Below are 18,865 nucleotides of genomic sequence, written 5' to 3' on the forward strand. Positions count from 1 at the left end.
TGTGCTAATATTACTGTATCTTTGGAAGTTTTGGCTACGGTGAAAATAGCTGCAGGCTTTCTTAAAGTTCTGTGCAAGTGGTTTAGTCCTTTCGTTTTTTTTGCAAAGTCCTGGCTCTCGATTTTCTGGGGAAAATACCAGTAAGTTAATATTCTAACTGCTGAACTTCTGTAAACCCCTGGGCAGGAAATCAGGAAAAATCCTTAAGAATGCTTTATCTGGGTAGAACATAGTACACAGTGAATCTGCTATAGGGGCTTGGATTTTACCAACTTTCCTTCTAAGGCATCCAGCAAGGTCACTGTTGTTAAGAGGCAGAGCAAGGAGCCCACTGCCATACTTTCAGAGCATGGGCTCATCAGAGACCAGAAAACCAAATACAGATGCCAAAGTTGAACAGGACTTTTACTGGGGGAAAGCCCTTTTCAGTCCTTTGAGCAACTTCAGAACTGTCTGGTGAGAAAAAAATTTTAGTTCTTGACTGGAGGAGGATAGACTAAAGCTGGGTACAGACGTGTGGGAAGGTTAGATTGAGTTAAAAATGGCCACCTGATCTAAGATAAGTTGGGATGGGAGGGGCTAGTGGGAGAAGTTGGAGAAATTATTGGGATGGAGAGAGGGGGGAAATCAGAGGGACAGGGGCCTGAAGGAAAGAACAGGGGGCATGTGGCATCTGCAAAAGGATTGGAGGGATTGAGAGGGCAAGTGGAATCTGCGGGAGGGATCGGTGGGGCTGGCAGGGTCTGCAGGAGGCTGGGGCGGGAGTGGGGGGAGGCACGCAAGATCCACAGGGAAAATCAGGGGGGCAGGCAGGGTCTGTGGAAGGCAGGTTTGGTGAGGTCTGTGGGGGTTTGGTAGGATTGGGAGGATGACCTTAGCTATTTTTAGCAATCTGAGCCCCCGTACTCCCAGATGAACAATCTTCCCCCCCACCTCTCCCCCACCTAGACTTTCTGTCTCAGCTCCCAGCATCAGCAAACATTGATAAAACTGGCACTGAGAGCGGCTTGTGGGATGGGGGTTTGGTGTACGGAGGGGACTGTCTGGTCCATGGGGAGGAGAATGGGGACATTGTCCACCTGGGGTCAAATCATGGATCCCAGGGGATAAAAATAGCCCAGTGCTGCGGGGTGGGGGGTAGGAAAAGCACAGCCCTAGGGCTTGGGGCCAGTGACTGGGCTTTCCCAGCCCTGGAGCTACACTTGAAACTAAGTAGAAGTTTGGGACAGTTAGATTAGTCTAAAAATGGCCACCTAATCTAAGTTACACTACTTCAGATATAGGGTAACGTAGATTGATCTAACCTTCCTGGACCTTCTGTACAGTGTGCACTTAGTTTGCCTCGGTGCAGAGGTAGGTTGATCTAAGTTATGTTAGGTGGCCATTAACATGATCTAACCTGCTAACCTCCCCAAACATCTGTATGCACCCAAAGGCTTCATCCACATGTGTATGGACATTAGGTTCCCTGGGGGCAACTAGCAGCGGTGTACCTTGTGCCACTGCTAGTTGTCCCTGGGGATCACCTATGCCACACGCCTTCTGGCATGCAGCAAGTTACCCCGGGGTCAAACCCCCCAACCCACACTGATCCCTTGCGGTGCGGAGAACAACTGAATGTGTGGTATATGGCACCACAAAACATACCTGTGGTGCCACATACTGCACAGCCATTCTCGTCTGCACACGGCCAAAGAGAGCAGCTAAGGGACTTAGAACAAGCTAAATGTTTTGCTGAATCTAAATTGACACTACATAACATCAAATTTAACTTTATTATTGTTGAATAACAATCCATTGGCACTTTTTTTTTTTAACTGTTTTTTAGGTACAGTCTCTGACCATATTGAAAGAATCTACAGACGTGCTGGTAGCAAAAAGCTCTGGTTTGTACACAGAATCTTTTGTGTTTCATATCTGCTCTGTCAAATAAAGGTGCTTGGAGGTTTTTTCAGCGTATTCTCAAAACTTTAATCCAGATCTTTAAATAATGTAAGAAAGCACTGACCTCAATGGGATTTTGTTAATTTATACCAGCTGTGAACCAACCCTTAGCTGTTAACCTTGAGACACAAATGAAAATGAATTTGTTAACCATTTGTTCCTGTAGAACAGTGTTAAAAATGTCTTTGTAACAAACTGTACTATAGATGTATAGTACTGAGGAAACAAGAGATGGATCACAGCACATAAGAGGATCAATTTTTTCAGGGAATGTTACAATATAAAACGATTCTCTGTGCCAAAGTAGGTGTTCAAAAGTTAACCTAAATTACATTTAATAACCTAACTCAGTATATCTGAGCTGTTTACTGTTTGTTACTCTTGAAGTCATTTGAGTTAAGGATGGCTTTACCAGAATAACTTCAAAAGATTTTTGGAAAATTAAGTCTACTGTATTTGCTGGATAATTGTTCTATTTGACTAAAGCATAATAGAAATCTTTTTTCTTATTGCAGAAGAGATTTGAACCTATGATACATTGTACTATTTCACTTTGTAAATCTTGTTAACCAGAAGGGGTTGTTTGAAAAAGATAATAACTAAGGAAATACAAGAATTGATTTCAGGTTTCAGTTTAATCTGTTCACACAATGAAACAGAGTTATAACCAAGTAACAAAAGTTGTTATTTTATTTCATTGTTAGCCTTTTTAATGTATACTAATCTGAGGATTTTTTATAAAACAAACATATGTAAACAGTATTATTTTTCATTTCTTTTTCATGACTGTCATATGACACACCTAGGTTGGTGGTACGCTACACTGCTGCATTTGCACAGAAATATGCTTCCTCTATAGCCCCACATATTACTACTTTACTGGTACATGGGAAACAGGTAAAGTGCAGAAAGGTCTGAAATGGTGCTGCTTGAGATTTTTTGCTTTTATTTGCATTTTGATAGTATCAGCTAATGCAGTTTTGAAATGCTTTGCTCTTGATCTTAGAGTGCACAGCAGTCTTCACAGAAGTCAACATAAATTTAGTTGATGGATTTTGTACTAACTATGGAATATTACAATTTGTTCATTAACTCTGTTGATAAATGAGTATTTGCACCCTCAAAATCCATGTTTAGAAAAGCTTAAACACACATCTGTTCAGTTTCTATTTGTCACAAAAGGCAATTTATAGAACTATGTTATTTTTTAATGGTAAGAGCTGTATGTCAGTTCAGTTGTCCTTAGAAGTTGCAGCCGGTTTTAAACCTAGCACTTTACATGATTCTCTTCTTTTCATCATTCACCTATAAAATGCCTTTAGGCAAAAAAAGTAAAAAAAAAAAAAGTAATCAACTATGTTTTGTGTGTGCTGTACTTGCTCTTACAACAAAAATCTTTTCAAAATAAACAGAAAGGAGGAAATAATCTTTTTTTCACTAACTGCAAATTGGTGAAATTATCACCAAACAAAAGTAGACATTTTGATAGAAGAAATTATTATGACAGGCTCTCTTCTCAAAATGTTGTGAGAGAAAAGAACAGCCGGTTATTTTGTGCAGTTTGTAGTTTAATGAGTTCCCAATGCAGTCATTCTTTGCTTGTTCTTGTAATTAATAAAAATCTAGAAATTGTCCCCAAAATAAAAGCTTATCTGACATTACTTATCTAGCAGAAGTACTCCATATATTTACATGATTAGTGCTTTGGGACTATAAAATGTGGTACCAGAATTCAGACATATATGTGAATTCATTAGACTAGCAGTTAATGTCCAGTCGGATTGCTTTGTTTTCTGCCCTCAGGTCTGTTGTGCGCTTCGCAGCAAGTCTTTTAGGTAAACTAGTGGACAGCCTTGCACCATCTATTACTAATGTTTTAGTTCAGGGCAAACAGGTAAGTCTTTATTTTCTAGAATTGCATTAAGGAATGATAATCAAGAGAAAAATGTATAAAGGCTTTGTCATCTTGAAGGCCACAGATATTTTTTGAAGTACCCAAAACTTAAAGATTATATATTCAGTAACAGAAAATAATTAAACAAAAAAAAAGTATTGCTTTTGATAATTTGTATAGACCTTGTGGTCTACAACATGCTTTTCTTTAATGAAGCTGAGAGAGCAGTATAGAATAGATAGTTGAGTAGACCAAAACCTAGATGGGAAAACAGAGGGGAAGATGGTATAGGCACAGTTTAGGAGGAATACATGTAACAAAATATGGAGAAATTATTTTACAAAAAGTGGATGGAAGCAAGTAATAGAAAGGTATTCATAGAAAAGGTTGATTTTTTTATTTATATATATATATATATATATATATAAATCTAATAATTATGAGTCTAATAAACTAAAAGAGATGTTAGTTTTGCACAGGAAGTAGCAGGTTAAGTAGCAGTGTGCTCTGTTACATGCAGAGGTGTAGGCAGCAGCCAGGTAGCCTGCAGCTGGTGGCAATCACCAGTTAGGCTCAACTTCCTGAATAGGAACGGGGCCCAGCTGGCCCTTATAAGAGCAGGGCCCTAAACAGAAAGCCAGCAACAGTTTGCCTGCTAGCATCCGGGAGAACAGCAGCCTGGCTAGGGTTGCTGCTTGTGACACCTTGGAGGTAAGGGTAGGAGCAATGGGGATGGCTGGAGGCTCCTAGTCCTGGGGTATAACCTAAAACTACACCCTGCTGGGGTTGGATGGTATAGTGGGGCTGCTTGTGGCAGGGCAGCTTCCAGGAAATACTACACCTGGGACCTTCCCAGTGAAGGGCAAGTATGGTGCACCAGAAAGCCTCAGCCCCAGCTGCCTTGCGGGTGACCCTGTGGAGGGGAAAGGCTAGGAGAGCACACCCCAAATAGGAAAGCAAGAGCCCAGATTCACTGTGAGCTCTGAAGCTGCACATAGGAGCCAGGAGTGAGGCTCCAGGGGGTGGGGCCCTGAGCCTTCAAGGAGCTATATGAGAAGCTCCTGGAGCAAAGGGATAAAGGGTTTGTTGAGGCCCAGTGTAGGGCATGGGATAAGCTTGGGGATACTTGTAACCTAGCATGTTGAAACTTGACAGTGTGGGACATATAGGGTTGGAGCCCAGAGTGGGGCTGGATGCCCTAATTGGAAATGGGGCTTGGAGCCTGGGGTTGTTAGGGGCTTGGAGCCCAGACTTGGGATGGGGTTGGGAACCCAGAATTGAAATGGAGCTTGGAGCCCTAAGTGAAGGACACCAGAGAGCCCAGTGAGAAGGCAGTGAGACTACGAGCTCCAGTGGGGAATGAAAGTCCTATGTGAGACTCTGGAGCTTGGGTCCCAGTGTGTAGCACTGAGAGAACATCTGCAAGACATGAGACACAGTACAGGGGTGGTCTGAGCTGTTTGCATAGGCCTTGTCATTGGGGCATGTAAATGGGTAGCCTCTCCTGCCTGATGAACATCACATAATCATTAACATAAAGGCATGGCAGGAATGGAAGGCAGGCGGTTAGTCCCAAGGTAAGTGGGTGAGCCAGTGACTGACAGGCCCTGGGATGCCCACTTGTTACAGGGATTCTGGTGGTTTTTCTCTTCTATTCACGTGCCCCAAACAGTTTAATATGGGATGTTTGTCTCTCACCTAAATGGAACTATTGTTTGTCCTCTGAAGACAAAAAACTGATGATAAGTTCATAAGAAACTACTTGAAACTAAAAAATATTGGACAGAAATGACTTATTTGTCATTCAGCCATTTTGGACAAGAGAGTTGATGGTATGCTTCTGGTGCTATGTAGCTATAGAAGAAAATGAATGAGCATGTAGCATGGTTTGTAGTTGCTTATTTTTGTTTGTTTTTAATTACCTGTTCTTATCAACCCATTTATAATGTCATTTTTTGTGAGAAAGCAAGTTGCTTTGTTCTGTTGGAAGTAGAGTACGAGTACTTTAGAGTTTTATATTTTTAAGTATGCTTTTACTGAAAATATTGATATTGGGATTCTATTACCATTTTAAAACCTAGAACATAATTTTGGAGAAAAGTATTGAAATATTAAGAAACTAGTAACAAGTATTATGATACTGAATTTTTAGGAAGCCTCAGTAAAAACAGGAGATAAAGGAATTTCTCGATTAGTTGTACAATCATGGACATGTTACATTATCCAAACTCTCTTAAAATATAGTGGTGATTTAATAAGCACATTTTGGTTGGGATTATGATTTTTTGCTTCAATACATTTATTTTTAGTAAGAATAGCAGTCATGCTAACCACTATTTCCATTCATTTAACACCGAACTTTTTTTTTGTCTCAAGTACAATCTTAACAGGGGAATGTTAGTGTAGGAAATTTAACTTGCAGATTTATCTCTTGTGTTTTGTTGTTTCTGGTTCCCTACCCCCACAATGTTGTTATGTCTTTAGGTAACTCTTGGAGCTTTCGGCCAAGAAGAAGAAGAAGTTATTTCTAACCCTCTATCCCCAGGAGTGATTAAGAACATCATTTACAATAATTGCAATTTACAAGATCAAAGGGAAGCTGTTATTCAGCAAGAACTTGTCATACATATTGGCTGGATCATCTCAAACTCACCTGAACTTTTCAGTGGCATGTTAAAAATACGTGTTGGGTTAGTAAAATGCTTTTTATAATTATTATAATAATTAATGTGTATTGTGGTAGCAGCTAGATGCTCAAGTGGATTGTGGTAATAATTTATATGAACAAATACAGTTAAGTTTGTATCCGTTTATGATATTTTTCACTTCGTCATTCCTGACCACCATTTAAAAATTAAAATGTACGGAAATTGGAAGCTCCAACTAACTTGAGATAAAATCAGCTGGTTACCCGTAGCACCCAATGGGTAGCTCTTTTTTTATACATAAGGATAAAAAAGCACTACTGAAGCAAATAGATTTATTATAATAGATTTTGCCAATATATACACCAGGGCTGAAGTACAGACAGTCAAGAAGCGCAGGGCTAAATCAATTCAGTCTTTGCAGGTTAGTCTGAGATTAAACTAAGAAACAACTGGACACACATTTACTTTTGATTCAGGAAATGCAGCCACAATGTCTGCAGTGGCTCAGGCCAGAAGCCCGGCTCTCTGGCATATAACCAGCATGGGCTGTGTGTTCACTTCCTCTTCCTGCTGCCCCCAAGGTTTCTGGGATTTGCAGTCTAGCCTCACAGCAGCAGGACTCTTCCTGCTTCCAGGCACAGGCAGAGGCTGCTTCCAGGTGCCTTTGGGATTTGTAGTCCACAGTAGCAGCCAGTAGTAAGTTTGAGTGGGGAGAGATGTGTTTAACCCCACTCCTTGTTCCCAGCCCCCAGCCAGGGTTTGCCTATGAGAAGCAGTCCCTGCCCTCCCCTCTTACTCCCACAACCCTTCTTTGCTGGAGCAGACAGCACAGCCCAGGGCAGGGCTGGAAAGCATGCTGGGGGACTCTGGTTTAGCTTGAACCAGGAAGAGGTCTGGGACAGGAGTTTCATAAACTGGTTTGACCCAAATCAGTTAAGTCTGATACTACATTCAACCAGGTTTGTCTTCAACCAGTTTCAGTCATTTTGAAACTGGTTTATATGCACTGAACTTATGTTCTGTTACAGGTTTAAACCAGTTTCTGATCACTTAAACTGGTTTGTGTGTAACTTCTGTTCCTAGTCCAGAAGTTTCACATTTTATAATGCTGTTTTATTCTGTGTTGTTCAAAATATCCTAGAAAGTTCAAATCTGATTCTTGAATTCCACCCAAGGTGGAAATGCCAAAGATATAAACACTTTCTAATTAACATAGAGCAACAGTACTAGATCAATAATATCTGTTATTAGAGTTGATGGTTGTGATAGGGTTTTTTTTTTATTACTGTTCTCCTGCACTATTTCTAGACCCTTATCCAATTCACATTTAAAGTCAACAGAAAGTATCCCAATCTTCATTGGGAACAAGATTTTACTACAGTTTTACCACCCCACTTATTTCCCACTCAGTTCTGTGCCTTGTCTAACGTGGAGTTTGTGCTGCTCTCCCAAATGTTTGAAATGTTGCACAACCAGAATTTTATGTTGAGTTAGAACACCTACCATAGAATAAGAGTCAGTAGGCACTAGATGGTATATCTTGGTTGATTAACTCTTGTAATTGCTGAAAAGTTTTGGGTACCATTGACAGAACTACTGCTAATATCCTGTCTGCTTTGTTTTTTAATCTGTATACTTACCTTTCCAGCCTAACCTCAGATTATTCATTAGGATATAGGTCAGCTGTACCATTTCTATTAAAAAGCTTTTTATGTGAAAAAAGTGATTTTTTTATAATGGAAAGTGTATTAATATTTTTGTTGCTGTGCAAAATGCATCCAGTTTGCAGTAAAATGAGTATTTCTTTTATATAACGCTATGTTGACCTTTTTAGACATTAAACAAAGCTTATAAAATGAAGGCAAGCTGTTTTCCAAGATTTCATGACATCATGTATTTTTTTTCTCTAATGGATTCTCCCTGGATTACTGTTGTCAGAGTTAATTTACACTCTTTTTAAACTTTACACAAACCACCTATGACAAACTTAACCCCCTGCTGTTTTGTTTTTACTGCTCTGTATCCACAGTTTTCTTGGGTTAAGAAAAATTTCCTGGTTCCTTTAAATACTCTGTCAATAAAGATAAATATGTTATTCTAGTATAACATGAAGCTGTAGTTATGTGTGGTTTAGAAGATTCCTAATAAAGAAGAAAAATAGCAGAAAAAAATAATTTTACTTCCATAATGTATTTTAGAACTAAACATTGCTTTATTTTTTCCATAAAAGAGTAAATATTTATTCCCGCATTGTTAAAACACGTGCATTTTTTGCATGCTTTCAAAACACTCAGATGCGTATTTGACTGTTTAGCTACACATCGTTTACAATGAGTTTCTTCTATAATAATACTGACTGATCCTTGTTCTTTTTAAGTTAGTGGTTAAAATATCAGTTTTTGATCAGTTTCTCTAATATATCATTCAGATAATCCATTTAGCAAGGAGTCTCTGGTGCTAAGGGCTATATAGCCATTACATTAATTACCAATAACATCCAGAAGTACTAGCAAAATGAAATTTACCAACTCTAAACTACTGCAACTTTCAAGCCTGTTTGGACTACATGTTCTGTACTTATCCCAGATTGTACAGAAATAAAACTTTTCGGAACCTTTTGGTGATAACACTTTTTCACAATGTTTATTAACACAGTAATAACTTCCATATGCAAACAGGAGTTAAAATCCAAGTGGTTCTGCTGCTGCATAGCCTGGTATGCACATTTCAGATGGCAAAAAGCTGCTGCCTCCACATTTTAAATGCTTTGTGCCATGTTAGATTTTCAGCCAATATGTTAAGGCCCAAACTTGCTTTTGATGTTGAAAAAGGGCACGTCTGTGTCTGGCTTGTTGGAGCCATTGTTTGAGAGCATGTCTCCATACAGAAGCACTAATTTTGTAATACTATGAAGGGCAGTTAGGACCTTTTTATTTATTGTCACATAAATGTAATTTTATGTAAGGATTATAGGTACTTATTTTTTCTTCTGAAATGTGCAAGTTCTGTGTTTTCAGTTGAATACATTTTGTAGCTATAGCTCCTGCACAGACACGCAGCTTTTTTGGGTGTTAGCTATTTGTCCTGTACTGTAACTAACAATTATACTAACAAATGTGAATTGTAAAGCAAATAATAGAAAAATTCAGGAATTAATGTTGTATAAGTGTATTAGTATGATGTGCACATGACTTGTACTTATTTATTAGCGTTCTATCACATTTCATGGTATTCACAGCTATACTAGTATTTTTCAGGAGATCAGTTTAGTCTGACACAGCTAGGTTGACGCAAATCTTTTGATTAACAAAAACAGTCTTTTTGAAAGGCAGAAGAAGCAGCACATACATGACCATGTCTTTCCTAGAAGTACAGTGAGTGAGCTTAAAATTAATTCTAATTTTGGGCTAGACTTCAGAGAGATTCTTCATATGTAAAATAAGAAATAACCTCTAAAACCGAAACAAATTTTGAGTGCTCTATTCTTTACCATTTTCTCATATGGGATGTAGCATTCCAGCACTGGAAATGATTGGCAGACATTTTACAAGGAAAGTAACTGCAAGTACATATACAATTTGAAAAGTATCCAAATGCAGTAGTTATGCTTTACAGTCAACTTGTCTCTACATTTAGTCAAATATTTGCTTTATTGACAGTGAATATTTGATAGTCATGAGGACATTTATTTTTTTCAGTTCAAATATTTCTATAATGTTTGCTTATTCATGTTATCCACCCCAATCTTTTTTAAGCCAATCCCAAGGTGCCAGTTTTCTTTCTTGTTCCAAGGTTAATCCTATAGATTAAATTTCCTTTATTTCACTGTTATCACCCACTTCAGTGAGCAAAATTAACCTTCTCGCAGAAATGGTATTCTATTCTGATAATCATTTGATTTGGTGTCTCATTATTGATTTGTGCTCTCGCGTTAATGTTGAAATAGATCAAGTTCCTGACAGGCCCATTACTGTAAAGACCTCCAATCAACTGCTTTCTACCTAAGCTCTGTCAGTCAGGTTTTAGTGGAAGATGCCTCTAAAGGTTTATTTTATCAGCGATTTTTCATCTCCACTTTTCATACTGCCAGAAAATTTCACATAAGCAATTACAAACAGAAAATATCTTTTCTGTGAATCTCTGCATTGATAACTAAACTGTGTATAAATGAACTGATTCCCAGAGAAGGTAATTCTGTCTTTTAGTCACAAGACAATGATGTTGCTTTGTCTAGATAAATAAAAGGGGTGTAATTGATGCCCTTAAATTGTGTCCATTTCCTCATTTCCACTGAAAGCAATTTTGGCACCTTTTGTTTCTGACATGTGACAGGTTGGGGTAATAATGATTCACATGGTTTAATTTACCTTAGTTTTTTTTTAATCATCCAACCATGAGGAACTGTCACTCAGATGCTGTACACAGTATTGATATGACTAATTAAATTGCCACAATTTCATTGTTTCTTCATTATCATGTAGAATACAGCTTCCTCTTGTATAGTTAATACCTGTTTGTCCTTTGCCACAGACACAGAAATATGTTAAATGTCTTTAACTCCAGATACCAAACTTTTAATTAATATTTTTACATCTTGCTATACATCCTAGTTTAAAAAGAAAGGAAAGGAAGGATCTGATTTCAAGGTGTATATTAACATTTGTCAGATTTGGGATAAAAGTGGGTTGAGGGGCTTTAAGGACTTTCTGTAGAAGGTGGACAAGGAAGATGCATAAACTACAAAAGTGGTGCTCAACCTCTGGCCTGCAACCTGAATCTAGCCCTTGGGACTGTGTCATCTAGCCCGTAGGGCTTTCCACAGGTTTGGAAATTTTGTAGCGGGGGTGTGATGGCAGTATTAATTGCTATGGCAATTAATGCTATTACCATTCCCCCACCATTACATTTCCAGACCTGTGAGGAGCCTCACAAGCCAGATGACATAGCCCCACAGGCCAGGATGCACAGGAACATATGGCCATAGATCAGTCACTAATTTGGCCCACAGGGTTAGAAGGCAGAGCATCAGTGAACTAGGATATGACTACTTTTAACTGTACTTGGAAGAGTTGCAATGTAATTGATTTAGGTTTCCTGAGTGATCCTGTGATTTGGGATTACAAAACCTTGCAATTTACTTTCTACAGAAGCCAAACATTCTTTAATCAAAACTAGTAGTTTTAGTTACTCTAGATTTTTCTGTAATTTCAGATTTTAAAACAATGAGGTCCAGCATGCCACCTAACAAGGCATCAGCTGAAAATAGTAACACCATTTATATAGCATGAAAGCTATTTTCACCTGCTATGAGTAAACATTATGCCTGGAATCTTTAGCTGCTTCTGCTTCTTTTGCAGTATTTTGGGGGTACGCTATGAGAAAAACTAGCCATAATTTCCTGACTTGATTTTCATTCAGATAGGAAGTCCTCCTTTAGTCACAGCATGGGGAATATAATTGGTTTGGGGAATGGACTTGACTGGAATGTCCTGTACTCTTAGGCTAGGGATGGACATTCAAAAGGCCTGAGCCTACAGTGATTCAATATTTGCAAGTTAAACTAATCTGCCTAGGTTGAACGAGTTTGCAAATGCACAGATATTCTCTCTCAACTGAAGAAATGCAGGCCCATGCCTGCAATGGCTCAGGCTAAAAGGGGGGGACACTAGAGCACCCCACCCTCCACTTCTACAGTGCTGAACTGAGCGGAGGGGTGGCCAGGTCCCTGCAGGATGCTCTGATTAGAAAGGGGCCCCCACCCTGCCTGCACCATCCCAGGCTTTTCCACACTTTCTGCTCAGTGGGTGGGAGTGTTCCCAGCCCCCGACTAGCACTCTAAGGCAAAGGGCATATGTGCAATGCATGCATCTGTTGATGATACTGAGCTTTTCAATCTTCGTCTCCCTTCTTCTTCATACTGTCTGGAAACCTGCCAGGCAGGGGGCCAGGAGGGGGCTGATAACACAGTGTTTATCATCCTGTCAACAAAACAAAAATCTCTCATTAGTTCAAGCTCTTCTTAAAGAGCTTTTTCCAAGGAAGGAACAGAGGGACATTACCAGATGACCTCTCGATTAGCTCCAAAAAGCCCTAAGTGGACTGTTCTGTTCTGTCTGCGTGTCCCAGTGAAATTGGACACACACACACCCCTCTCAACATTAGCTAGCATATCACATGCCTAAGGTCTGCGGGGCTGGGGTCCGTGCTGTGGGAGATGGGAGGAAGGGCCAGAGGGAGGGGGGAAAATCTCTGCTTGAGCAGCAAGCAGTGGGTGGGGGCAGGGGGAAGCCAGACAGAAGCTGCTATGCCTGAAGTCTCCACCAGAGCTCTGGCTAGGGAGCAGAGGGGTGGGGCCAGCCCTGTTCTGGAGCAGTTAGCCCAGTGCAGGGCTGCAAAGCATCTGGGATGCTGGGGGACTCTGGTTTAACTTAAACCAGGAAGGGGTCTGGGACAGACATTACATAAACCGTTTTGACCCAATTCAGTTAAGTCTGATACTACATTCAACCAGGTTTATCTTAAATCAGTGTCAGCCATTTTGAAACTGGTTTATGTGCACTAAATGTATGTTTCTGATCACTTTTAAAGCAGTTTATCTGGAATGTCTGTTCCTAGCCCTGTTGCCTATCTACCAAATGGCCCCCTGATTGTCAGGGGATGGAGTTTACATCATCTTCCCCCTAACTCCCTGGTGCAGAACCAGCCAGAGAACTAAGGAATCATAAACAATCTCCTTTCCAAACCCCTGTTGCAGTGCATAGCAGCTTGGTTCAAAGGACTGAAGTAATGTTTGTCTTAAATAAAACAATACAAAGAAACAATAGGGCTACATTTCCAAAGGTAGGCCCCAATAAAAGTATATTCTCTGGCTTCATGTGTATAGACTGAAATAAGTGTATCCGTTGGTCTCTAGCACCACTGAATTCATTTATTAACTGGATTAGAGCTGCATGTAGTCTCTATTTTTAGGTTATAGACTATTGTAGATGACTGTCAGCTAAGATGGGTTGATGCATTAGATTGTCAAGCTTCAACAGGTTTGACAGTTACATTTCTCTGCTGTAACTTTTTGTCAGTTTGTGCCAAAGATCTGTGTGCCTTTGTCAAAGTTTCATGATACCAGATATTGCACAAACTTGTGAGAAGAAACTTAATAAAAATATTTTTAAAGCCATTTCATTTTGAATAGTTGTTTTACATACTGTCCTTCTTCTACACTGAGACGTGGATGTAAGCAACTGCTTTTAGTGGGGGGAAAAATCAGATTCTTTGTCTTTTTTCTTTGATTGTGTGCTGAAGGGCTTTACTTAAGTCTTTAACTTTTTAATAATAATACCAAATTTTAAAAAGGCATACAGGTAACAAAGGAACTTCAGGTATTTCATTTGTGGAGGACCAAACATACATCCAAAGACTTCACTGTAGTTGTGACATTTAGATTCCCTAGAGCAAATGAAGACAGTGCCACTTGAGTACTACAAAACGTCATAACTTTTTATTTTAATTTTTAAAAGGTGATGAAATGTTATGCATTAAAAATAAATGTATTGTGATAATTTACTGATGTAACAATGGTAGTTTGCTAATTGGTTGAATACAAGGGTACCAACTTTTTATATTGGAACATATTTGATAAAAGTCTTATGTAAATGAAATTGTCATTAATTAAAAAGTAAACACAAGCTCTAATTTTGTGTTTAGTCTGTAAAGTAGAAATCCAGGTGACTTGCTCCAGATAAGCACCACTGAGCAGACAATTTAATTCTAAGTGTTGCTGTGTTAGTATGGCAATATGCCAAGTTTTATAAGTGGTTTTAATATTCCATTAAACAACACAGATATAATTTGCTTTTTCTGACAATTATAGAGGCACCAAATGTTGATTAAAACTATGGTACAGCAAAATTTATGAGCCCTTTAATCTACCATGTACACGTTCACAAAGTATATTTTATATATTTATTTTTCTGTCTTTTCCCTTCGTATACATTTTTTTTTTAAGAATTTAGTTACTGGGCTGCTTTTTTAATGAAATTGAAGAATATCCTAAACAATGATCTGTTCAGAAAACTTTCAGGGTCATTACCAGTATGGTGTTCTTATTTATGACCACAAAGAAATTAGCATCTGTGTTTAATTTTTTCATTGTCTTGGTCCAGTTTGCTCTTATTCCTCTTTCTTTACAATGAATATGCACATATTGCAAAATTAAAATGCGTAACCCTGATGTGCCTGAAGACAGTTTGCATATTTGAGACCTATAAAATTAGGAAAACTTCTTAAACCTTCTAAATCTTTACATGCCATATTTGTCACCAGATTCCAGTCTCACTAGTGAGCAGTTAATTCTGGTTGAAAACAAGGGGACTACTCATCCATTTAACTGCTCATCAGTGCGAGTCAGGACTCTAAGTAGCTGTGTTGAGCAAAGCTGGAATGTTTCCAGGTATAATTTTTCCTCTCTCTTAACTTGTTCTCTTACCAAAATGCATTCACTTCTCAAGAGGAAACCAACTCCTTACAGCCTAATGCTATTTATTCCTTTGCCTGTTTATGTTGTTCCCCATATCTTGCATCCTTCACTGACAGTACTCCAATCACAAATGTAGAACAGGCATTTAGCTCTAGGAGTTGTTGGTATCACAAAACTTCAGGATCTTCTTGTCTACGAAGTTATACTTTGAGGCTTGTGAATGAGTTACTTAAATAGAAGAAATTCATTTAACTATCCAAATTTGGCTTTAGTGATTAAGTTCAATGGAAGATATACTATATGCTAAATTAGTGTGTGTGAAATTTGGGTATAATTGTGGTAGGTGAATCCTGTAGAAATACCAGATATAGAGATTTGCAAGTCTTGCTTTTCTGAGCTGAGGTCCCTAGTTTCTAGCACCATTTTACCTGATAGAAGCTGAGTGCCCACAGCACTGGAGCTTGTCAAATTTAACTTCTGACACTAGAATCTAGGTGCTGAAGTGATTACAGTGAAGAAAGTAAAGGCTCCTTTTAAGTAACCTTGCTTCCCAGATTTATCTAGTAATAAGGTATCTTTTCATCTTATTCAGTTAAGGACTTGATTTGTTTCTATGATATGTAACAAGAAACATTTTCAGCCTTCTTTGTAATGGTTTATCAAATGTGCTTTCCTAAGATCCAAGGCACTGTTGAACAGGAAAGCTTCACTGGTTTCGTAATTATTTTAATCAAATCCTTTCAAAATGGAACAGTAAATGAAAGAAAAATGTGACAAGTTGCAAAAATGAATTTCAAAAGCTAAAATTGCACCAAGCCATATTTTTTCTCATGCAGAATAATTTTACTTTTTTGTCTTTTTAAATCCTTCAGTAAGCTACATTATTTATTGAAAGAGCATAATTTTAATTATTATTTTTTTACATCAAATGTCACATAGCGACTTTTGAATATTTGTGATATGAAGGAATATCTGGGCAAACATATCTTCTATATGAAGGGTGTTTTATAACAATTCTTCTAAAGCGGCAATGCATAAATAATATTATGTTTCCATCAAACATAGAAAAAGCACTGTGACACTGTGAATAAATTCTACTATAAAGTTAAATGAGCAGAATATCCTTTTGTTGACTCTTCTGCCAATGCATCTTACAGCAGCCAAAGAAATGCAAGCAAGATCTTCTGGATTCTCTATAGAATATTCTGTTAGATTGTTTTGTTGTAGGAAATTTCGCTTTCCTTCTAGTGAAAGCATGCTTTCTACAATTCAGAAATAATATAGTAATATTAAAATATTAATATTGTATTATTAATATTATATTAACATTGCCTTGATTATATTATTTATAATATCTTGGTATATTAATATTAAAATTAAAATACTATGTGATAACCTTTTTCCAGCCTCTATGTAGTTAAGAGAAAAATAATATTAAAAAGTATGAACCTGAACTTTTTAAAAGATATGTGTACCTATGATATCCTAGAATATATTTTAATTCTTATGCTTCAGATGGATTATCCATGCTATGAAGTATGAACTAAAATTTCGTGCTGGAGATATGCCTGCTATGGACTTATATCAGCTGTCTCCTAGTGAAGTGAAGCAACTTCTGTTGGATATTCTTCAACCGCAGCAGCAAGGAAGGTAAGAAGATTGAGTGTGTGTCACATTCTGTCATTCATAATGGATTGTTCACATCATCTGTATTTCTGAAATGATTTGTATGCTTCTTAAATCACCAGGTGTCTGCAATCAATAATGTTTCAAACATGCATTTTTTATCCAGAGGTAGTGTAGATCCATATTAGTTTTTTTTTTAATTTTTGCAGATGTTTCTGATTCTACCAGTCTTCCCCTTTCCCTTATCCTAGTCTGAAACCTTTATCTGCAGGAGCATTTTAGTATTTTGGCAGTGTCAGTACACAGTTAGGTTTTCCTAACCTAGCTGGATGCAGGGAGTTTTCACTGTCACTTCTCACTATTAAAAATGTTTGTACCAGTCAGAGTAGGGCTTATCTGCTGCTTGTTTGACCTTGTATTTTAATCCCCTCTCATGCCGTAACTATACTGCCTGAAGTGCATCTCTTTTAAAGACTGTAACACTCGTTTGCATTAGCTGCCAGAGAGAGATTTTTGTAGTTACCTCACAAGAGTGCAGGACAGAAACTGAAAGCATTGACTAACTCTGTGCTGATCCCACATGCTCATCAGATGCAAGAGAACGAGGTTAGAAATTTTCCTCCTTCTAGTTGCCAGTATTAGCTTCAACTTCTGCAGTAAAGCTCACTTTCAGTGCTCATAACTTCTGGAGCCAACTATAACTCCATGGGTAAAGGCTCCTCTCTGTAAGTAAGCAGGAAAGATACTCAAGTACCTCAACTGAGATGTCTGTTTAAAATCTGTGCTATCTGAGGAGCTAGGAGTTCCATGTCTGCCCCTTTCCAAACTGGTATGCCATTGGCTGTATGGCATTTCCAAGTCTCATTCATGTTTTCCTGCTTGATATTCTTTCATCTTTCTCAGGCTGGTGTTCATCCTATTTATGCTGCATTCTTCTTCATGCTGGCTCTGACATTCTTCCTATGCAAGCTTCTGCCACAACGCCAGCTCTTGTCCTTCCAGCTGCAGTTTTTTCCACTGATGATTTAGGGAAACACTGTGTGGCTTCCTTCAGCCACTGAATACACTGCAGACATTTTCTTCCATCTGAGATAATGTCCCAGTTCTACTAATCCATGTGGGCTTCTGTCTCCTTTAATCTCTGTTCATGCTGCCAACAGGGTGCTGTAGTTGAGTTACTGCACAGCTGTGGACCACAACTTCCTTTCTGGTCAAAAGTGTAGTAGCCTAATCACTTTCTTAAAAAGAATACAGAACAATTTTTTCTTTTGCTTTTTCTTCGTAATGTTTTTACTCCTGTTTTCACTAACTGGAAATTTACCACTATGGTTGATTTAGGTCCTATCAGTACCTCTGTCTGGTCTCCATGAACGCACCCTTCAAGTGTCAGAGTGTCAGAGATTTCCCTACCCAGAGGGAAAATTTCACAATTCTTCCATTTTGAGACTATGCCTGAGGCTACACTACTCTGCACATCCTCCATTTCTGCTCAGAACTTCTGCTAGAATGTGGGGCCGTGCGTGTCTTTTCCTGCTTGGAAGCCTGTGAGCAGTTGCAAACATTGATTGACTGAACAGCCTTCCTAAAACAAAAAATGGTGATTATTTTACCAGTAGGAACAAAGCTTTTAACAGGTGAACAGGTTTCAAAATATCCTACGTGTGTGTCTCACCTAAAGTTTTAGTATCCACTGCTCTTTGAATGTAGGGCAATAATCTACCACTGCTCTTTGGATGGAGGGGCCTTTTTAATCCTGCCACAGTTCGTATGTTTTTCTGCCTGCGTTGAACCCTTTACAGTCCTGCTGTAAGCCAGTTCTGTAGGCTGGTCCGGTCCTGCAGGGAGCAAACCAGGAAAGCCAAGGCTTCAACTGAACTCCAACTAGCTTCGAGCATCAAGGACAATAAAAAGTCCTTTTTCAGATATGTGGGGAGCCAGAGGAAAAGCAAGGGCAACATTGGACCCCTGCTGAACCAGATGGAGCAACTGACAACTGATGCCCAGGAAAAAGCCAACCTATTAAATGGGTACTTTGCGTCAGTCTTTCATCAGTCCCATGGGACGCCCATGCCCACCACGGGACAGGGTGGTCCAGGTAAGGGAGATCCCCTGCCCTCCATCAGTGCTGACCTTGTGAAGAAACACCTTGAGAAGCTGGATACCTTCAAGTCAGCCAGACCTGACAAGCTACACCCCAGGGTACTCAAGGATCTGGTGAGCATCATAGCCCAGCCCCTGGCATGGATCTCTGAAAACTCCTGGTGCTCTGGTGTAGTGCCC

General features: G+C 38.9%; 1 protein-coding gene across 3 annotated transcripts in view; it reads left to right on the forward strand.

Annotated features, from left to right (window-relative positions):
• Positions 1 to 18,865, forward strand: part of PHKB (phosphorylase kinase regulatory subunit beta) — a 275,233-nt gene that overhangs the window by 248,695 nt on the left and 7,673 nt on the right. For 2 of the 3 annotated variants that reach the window (XM_019505660.1, XM_019505662.1), the window contains 4 exons: positions 1,829 to 1,886; positions 3,748 to 3,838; positions 6,323 to 6,528; positions 16,475 to 16,609. In XM_019505660.1, the coding sequence (XP_019361205.1) occupies positions 1,829 to 1,886; positions 3,748 to 3,838; positions 6,323 to 6,528; positions 16,475 to 16,609 (490 nt within the window). Of the gene's footprint in view, positions 1 to 1,828; positions 1,887 to 2,750; positions 2,842 to 3,747; positions 3,839 to 6,322; positions 6,529 to 16,474; positions 16,610 to 18,865 lie in introns of all 3 variants that reach the window. The other variant, XM_019505661.1, reaches the window with a different exon arrangement.

The sequence above is a fragment of the Gavialis gangeticus genome, unplaced genomic scaffold (assembly GCF_001723915.1).
Source record: "Gavialis gangeticus isolate Ggan-Ray unplaced genomic scaffold, GavGan_comp1, whole genome shotgun sequence".
NCBI classification, from domain to species: Eukaryota; Metazoa; Chordata; order Crocodylia; family Gavialidae; genus Gavialis; species Gavialis gangeticus.